This window comes from Bactrocera latifrons, unplaced genomic scaffold, assembly GCF_001853355.1.
Source record: "Bactrocera latifrons isolate USDA-ARS-PBARC rearing strain unplaced genomic scaffold, ASM185335v1 scaffold_13, whole genome shotgun sequence".
Classification (NCBI taxonomy): domain Eukaryota; kingdom Metazoa; phylum Arthropoda; class Insecta; order Diptera; family Tephritidae; genus Bactrocera; species Bactrocera latifrons.
The window spans coordinates 1,902,553-1,910,034 of NW_017534741.1; the positions used below are offsets into that span (position 1 = coordinate 1,902,553).

At 32.7% G+C, this 7,482-nt stretch overlaps 1 protein-coding gene across 1 annotated transcript in view; it reads left to right on the forward strand.

The window, feature by feature from the left end:
• The first annotated feature begins 504 nt into the window (after positions 1 to 504).
• The window catches only part of LOC108978931 (putative mediator of RNA polymerase II transcription subunit 26), a 30,905-nt gene continuing 23,927 nt past the window's right edge, over positions 505 to 7,482 (forward strand). The window contains exon 1 of the mRNA XM_018949450.1: positions 505 to 862. Within this exon, the coding sequence (XP_018804995.1) occupies positions 858 to 862 (5 nt within the window). The 5' untranslated portion in view covers positions 505 to 857. The remainder of the gene's footprint in view (positions 863 to 7,482) is intronic.

A 7,482-nucleotide genomic window follows, 5' to 3' on the forward strand; every position in this document is an offset into this window, starting at 1 on the left:
AAATTTGTATAAAATTATGAAGAACGTTAGCACTCAATATTAAAGAACCGGAACCAAATATTACAAAATAGAATCGGAAATAGGAAGCATAATCCACACTAATATATTACTTAAGGCTCATAAATACAAAATATGATATAATTATTTCACATATAATTCACTTCTAACATCCGCCTATGAACGCAACTACAATTAAAACTCATTTATAAAATATGCTCCCTGAGAGGTGAGCGAAGCAGCCATAATAAATCACTCAAATATTTCAGTGCAACTTTTGAATAATTTGTACAAAATCCAGCACGAAATTCAAACACCTTCGCGAGCGCCGAACGCTGACCCGGCAACATATAGTTTTATGTTACAAGCTGCAACACCGAAATTTCCACTCAAAATTCCGCTCAAGAGCGCAAGCGCTAAGCTGTCTTTTGCGCTTATTCCACACGCTCCGCAATTTTACGGTATAAAATATAAGTTTTTCAAAGAAAGTAAGTCATTTAAGTATTTGAGCTCGCGCGTTGAAAACAAAAGTGCAAAATTAACGGACTACGGCACAAGCATTAACGGTTTAGTGTACCACAAGAAACGAAGCAATCGCAGTGTTACTTGCATACAAATAGCATAAAGCAATCAAAGCAACAACAAAAGTGAGAATTTGGTTGTTGAAAAGTTATAAGAATTTAAACATAAAAATTAAAAACAGTTAAATAAACGTGCCTTAAAATACAAAAACAATACGTTTTCCGGTTCTTTAAAGACCCACAGCGCTCCAAGGAACGGAAAAGACCAGCACTTTAGTTCACCTTAGTGGATACGCAGCCTTTGTTAGCCCGAAATTTTGGAATAAATCACGAACAACAATGCAGTAAGTGTGAATTATTTATGCAGTTAACAAACCGCCAGCGCAAAATAACAAATACAACAAATGAATGAACTAAAGAAATACAACAGTGCAGCGTCTCCCAAATAAAGTTAAGAAAACTCCTTTTTGATTTTACTGCGAAACAAACACACATATACACTTTGATTGCATTAGTGTGTGTGTGTGTTTGTGGCAAAACTACAATTGTGGCTTTTGGTTGCCGTGGTGGCAAAATCGCTATTGTGATTACGTCTTCGAAGCGCGACTTGCGACTTTGATTGTGTCTGAGGTTGTTGCAAAGTCAATTGTTACCGCTGTTTTTTGTGAGTCATGACAGACCCAAGAGCAGTTACTAATTGTCGGTTATTGTCTGCTTTTCATGGCTGCTGTGCCCTGTTGAGTTTGCACTTTTGTTCAGCCTTACATATTTATGCTATTCTTATGGCTAGTGTTGTTGTTACTATTAGTGGCAGTAGTTGCGTTGCTGACGAGCTGTTAGCACCGGTGGCAGCTGGCATGCCTGCCTATGACCTGCACTGCCCGCCTACTTATTTAATTGGCTATCAACTCATACATACATATATATATCTGGCAATCAATCTCTCAGTCAGACAGACAACCTACATTAGTCACAAATTGCATTCTGTCTAATTGTTCGCTTTTTGGATTCAATGTAGGTTTTTTGGATTTAATTCAAGTGATTAGCTCCGTCAATTTGCTTTGCTGTTTATTGTGAGCATATTTGCATTTGATTGACTGCAGAGCGTCATTGTATTTTCACAATGCTATTCTAATATTGGCCTCAAGAAATATTCCATTCATTTAAATTTTATTAGGTTATGACTAAGATCAATTATTGGTTTAAATTTAGCTTGACAGATTTTCGGAAAATATAAAATTTAAAAAAATAATACGTGTCCAGTAGATGGAAATGAAAATTTATAAAAGTTTGTAGCATTTCAAGGCTTAAATTTAGTCTAAATTTTGATATCGACGTTCAATCGATCCAATATAAGATTTCAGTAATTAGTTTTGATTATTTTATGATTTCCCAAAATTATAGGGATAATTCACATCGTTTGCGCCCGCTTTGTACAAGAGTCACCGTGTGACAACCATTAAGCGGATGTAATGATGTGCGCATGCTTCATCCATCATCTAGAGGCGCAGAAATTTATCCTTATTGTGTTTGATCCACGTCAAGTTATAATTTATAAGTCAAACATTTGTAAGAATTCATTAATAATATGACCTATGCACTCCTTTGAGATGCGAACTTAATCTTATTGTACGGTCACATAACCGAATTATACGAGTTTTAGCGATATTCTCTGGCGTCATTGTCATTTAGGGTCATTCTAAATAGGACGTCTAACTGCACCAACGATATTTCACTTCTCCGGAAACCTCAAAATATTAGAACTTTGGCATGACAACAACATTGAACAAATTTGTGAAAGAATTATCTGAACATCCGAACATGGAAAAAGAGAAATTTTCAATGTCCCTTATAAGTTGGAGGTGGATCATCCAAAGTCAAAAGATCAAGGTTTATTCGTCAGACAACATTTTCATCTAATATCGTGCCGCAACTACCGATTTCGCCTGATTTACTTTCGAATAACTTTTGGCTATTCAGCAAATTCACATGACCAAGGATACCGTTTTGACTCAATTGAGAATACAAACTCTGAATCGACTAGTTACATAGCCATACCGAAGGAGAATTTTTCCAAGTGCTATGATGACTAGAAAATTCGGTGGCAAAATTTATAGCAGCGGGAGGGGATTACTTTGAAGGAGTTGAAATGGACAAAATGCAATTCAATTTGATCACAGTAGTATATACAGACGAAAGAATGGAAGGGCATGGCTAAATCGACTTAGATAAGTCGATGATTTAAAGTCTATATAATTTAGAGGGTATCTGAGGCTTCTTTTTGTGTTGAACAGTGTGGTAAACTTATTTTTATAACGTGGACAGTGTACATCAAGATATAAAAATAGCTCTAACTTGCTCTATCGACTTGAAATTTTGTCATGATATTTTGAAGAGCCATTAATTAATTTAATAAAACAAAAATATTTACAAACGCACCCCCTTCAAGCGTAGAATAATGGTCGAATTTTGTTCTTGAAGACTACAGTTTAAAATATGTATAAACCAAACGAATAACTATGATCACTCTTTGCATTAAACATTTATTTGCAATAAATGTCAGACAAATATTAACAACGCCATATTCGGTCTTTCGACAGCTTCCCCCTTTAAAAACTGGACATCCGAGTACAAACTCTATATAATTATTGATTAAATCATATTTAAAAAAAGTACGCTACTTACAAATGATACAAATCTCAACTTCGTATAGAGATCAGATATAATAACTGTATAACAAATTTTTATAGGTGGTTAGACCATGTTGGAGAAACGTGCATTGCACCCACACCTAACAAGTCTCACGTGTGTTGGTTTTGAAATCACACCGTGAAAATTGTATAATTAAAGTATTCTTAAATTTCAGCTATGTATGAGCTGACCACATCCTTAATCTATTATGATTAAGTTATAATTATCTGTGTTATTGTAAAACATTTGATTGACTGCTTTCAACTTGATTAGCTTAAAATGTTATTACATACAAAGGCAATAATTATACACAAGGGGGGACTGCACCAATTTAACAACACTCATTCTTAAATATTATTTCTCTGAGTAGCTTTTGTTCCACTTCCATTTTGTAAAATTAATAAACCTATTCAAAAAGTAGTGATTTTCCAATGCAATATTCCTTGCAATTTGTTCGCCATTCAATAAAACCGCAAATCTTTAATTTACTTAATACTTCAGATTTAATGATAAAATATTGAAATACATTGAAAGGGCACCAACAATAAGCACAGTATTGCGACTACATACTCATAGCATTAAACATACTGGGGTCCAGGTAATCGGTTACCTATTATTGCGCACTTATTTTGGCTAGCAACCAAAATGTGCCTGCACCCGATAAAAGAAAAGAAAAAATGTAATTGTTGGAATGTGTAAATGTGCGCGTATGTTGATACCCATTCATAAACGACCTTCAATTTGATGCCAAATATGCGTGCAAAAAGTGTTGGGTCATAACAGTTTGTTTTTATTTGTTATTGCATTGGAAATTGGGTTAAACATTTGTGCACGTCTAATGGCGCTTACACAAACAATGATAGACACTTTGGCGATTATAACGGAAAATAAATTGTTGTAAAGTGTTTACGCTTATGGAGCCATAATGTGCAAAAGTTTTTTATATTGTGCAATATTTGTAATATATTTTAATGCCACTTTTTGATTTTGCATTTTTGGGCAAAATATTTGTTGGTTTTGAATTTTTTTTTTTAATTTTCGCATATTTTTATAATTTGCTTTTACAATGTTCGCTTGATCTACTAAACAAAAAAAATTAATTAAAAAAGAAGTAAGGATCGGAATCAAAGACATTATTCGACATAAAATTTCTTAAAAAATCATAAATCATTATTCCATACATATATTTATAAAAAAACACACAACAATTCGCAGTTATATATTTATTAATGTCAAGATATGTAGAACATAATTTTTGAACTAAAACGTTTGTGTTATTGTAGTCAATTAATTTCATAACATTGCCGAAATGAAGTTTTACCATTTTCCATTCGATCGTGGTCAAAGTAAGTCGTGGTCGCCATTTGAAAAGTTGTTTATACAGATTAGAGTACATGCCACAAAATCGATTATAAAACTGTGTAATGCTCAAGTGAATATATTAATTGTTTAATGGTATCACTTGAGTGAATATTAAAGAAGGTGTGAGCAGTATAAATGTCAGTTTGTCAAGTGGCTTTCGCCAGATAACCAAACATAATATAGCTTTTGGGGTTAAGTGCAGTCTGAGGTTTACAACACTTACAACTTCAGTGAAATTTTATATGAGTTAAAAATTCCCTTAAGGGGTATATATGCAGTCACATTTCCTAAGAATGTGAATTTTTCAGAATTTTTCTGAGAAAACTTTTCAATTTTTTTTTTTTATTTTATTTTATTAAAGCTTACATAATAAACAAATTATTAAATAAACTAAAGTACGCAGCGCTAGCATAATATGCTTTCGGCTGACTTTTCAATTTATTGATCCAAACATTTGTACACATATTGTGGTATCTTCTAAGCACTTTAAGACTTAGTATTAGTAAAAATATTTATTTGGAATGGAACTAAAACTGATCGGAATTCGGGAGCTCCTCTCATACCACTATATCTCTGAACTGGATCCTCTGAAATTAAAAATCCAAATAGATTTCGTTGTAGTAATGTTAAATCTAGTAAAGTAAATCGAAGAAATAAGCAAAATAAATTTTTTTTGACAAAATGGCGGTTTCTCCAAAAAAATCGATTTTTGACCAAAATTACGGCTTTAAATTGTTTATAAAAAGTTTTATCGGTAAGAAAAAGTCTTCGATTAGCTAGGTTAAGCGGTTTTGCCGTTTCCGAGTAATGTCGGTCACCGACTTTGAAAACATCATTTTAAGAAAAACGCATTTAAAGTTTGGCCTTGTAATTCCAACCCTATGAAAGGTCTTTTCAAATTTACGTGTAACTTCGAAATGTTTAATAAAATATTCATCAGAGCGATGTGAAATTCTGTGAGTATAATTAAATATATGTACATTAAGAAATTCAATTAGAAAAATCAATTTTTTGAAAAATTTTACGGTATATAAACCCTTAAGACAACTCACGAAAGCAATTGCCAACAATAGTACTGTGTGTACTATATTTTTATATTTGTTCACAGGACTCATAATGGCAAACATCAATTTTAATCCATTGTTTTTCATAACTTTTTATTGATAAATGTTTTTATATGTAATTGCAGTGTATTAATGTGCCGAAATATAATTAAAATTTTGAGAAATATAATGCTAGAATGATATAATAATTATAATAAATCAAGTTGAGCAGATGACGTATTTAATGCACATGACTCTAATAATTTCAACAAAAAACAAGCAAATGAATTGCAATGGTCATCATTACTTTAAATTTCTTGCTAACCCTTTTAAGGAATTCCTGTAGAAATGCTGAGGCATACCGAAAACAAAATACTGATATAGTAGTCATACCATTACACCGTCAACGATACATCGGTTGCCTTACACATTAGTTTTGTTGAAATTGGACAAATACTTGGAAAGCATATGCGTTTGAAAATATTTTTTATTTTAATTTTGCTACAAACTTTCCCGAAAAACACTGCAAACTCTTTACATAACAAAAAACAACCTTACGATCAAGCTTATGGCTAATATTATTTATTCCTATGTGAAGTTCAGTTATACATATGTACTAAAAAACTGTATTACTGTGCTGTCTCTAATGATTAACCTAAGTAAATATAAAATTTGGTATTCGCGCTTACTTTTGACTTATTTTCCAGAGCGTTACATATAAATTGTATTAAATAACAGTGGCGGAGAAAAAGTGGAGCAATAAATATTTGCTGACCACTGACTAATCACCAAGAGACGGTATGACAAGTGCTATGCTTTTTCAGTAGTAATTAACGCAATCCTCATGCCGGCATAGTCATTAGCAACATCAATAACTCTCAAAGAAAACTATTTACACTACATTTTTTTATTTTTGGATTAATTATACAATTTTTCCAAAGGCATACATATTTCCCAACGGCGCACTACTTTACGCAGTATACGGCCCGAGTAGGTCAGCATGAACGGCAATTTAATCTGAAACCAAAGAAATGGTTTATACAACAAATGTTGTGTAGCAGTAGCCAATATGTGGCAGAAGTTGGAGGCAATAAAAAACGACATGCTTGCGCGCAGTTAACACATTATTCGAATAATAGTAATAAAAGGCAGCAATTGTGGCAACCAAGTCACGCCTCAGATGCTTGTCGAGCCTATAAAGAAAATCATACGTACATGCCTTCGTATATGAATAGATATAGGAGCAAATTATAGGTAACTATGTGCAAGCATCGACGCGCTGCGTAAGCTTGACAGTTTTCAATTGAAAGTCATCGCTTGCGTTCACGCAACGTTTGAGTTCAATTTCGTTGCTCTAATATCACAAAGTTGTCTTTCAAATTCTGCATATGTCAGTATGAGCAACTGTGCGGATAGTAATACATATGTATATATCACAATAATAAGAAACCGCTTGCAGCATTACAGCCATTGCTACATGCATATATGTATATGTGCTCATAGACGGGTACTTGCGTTTGCAAGATGCTTGAAGATAAGTGCCGCACGTATTGGTTTGCAATACACAATTAGTATACATGTACAAACTACTATATATACCATGCAGTGAAGTTAACTAGATATACCCAAAAGAAGCTGGTATTTTTAGATTTTGTTTGAAGTCTCAAGTAAGTATAAGTTGAAATGGACACATATAAAACATTTTAATAATAAATGGTTGTATAGTTGATAATATTTCAAGTAGTCTTTATATATAGTAGCAGTTACGAATTAGTGCTTTTCGGTTTAGTTCGAAACTAGTTTGACTTAAATTTGAATTTTCGGGAAATTATAATTCAATTCATTGAATAAAATTAAAACAAATATAT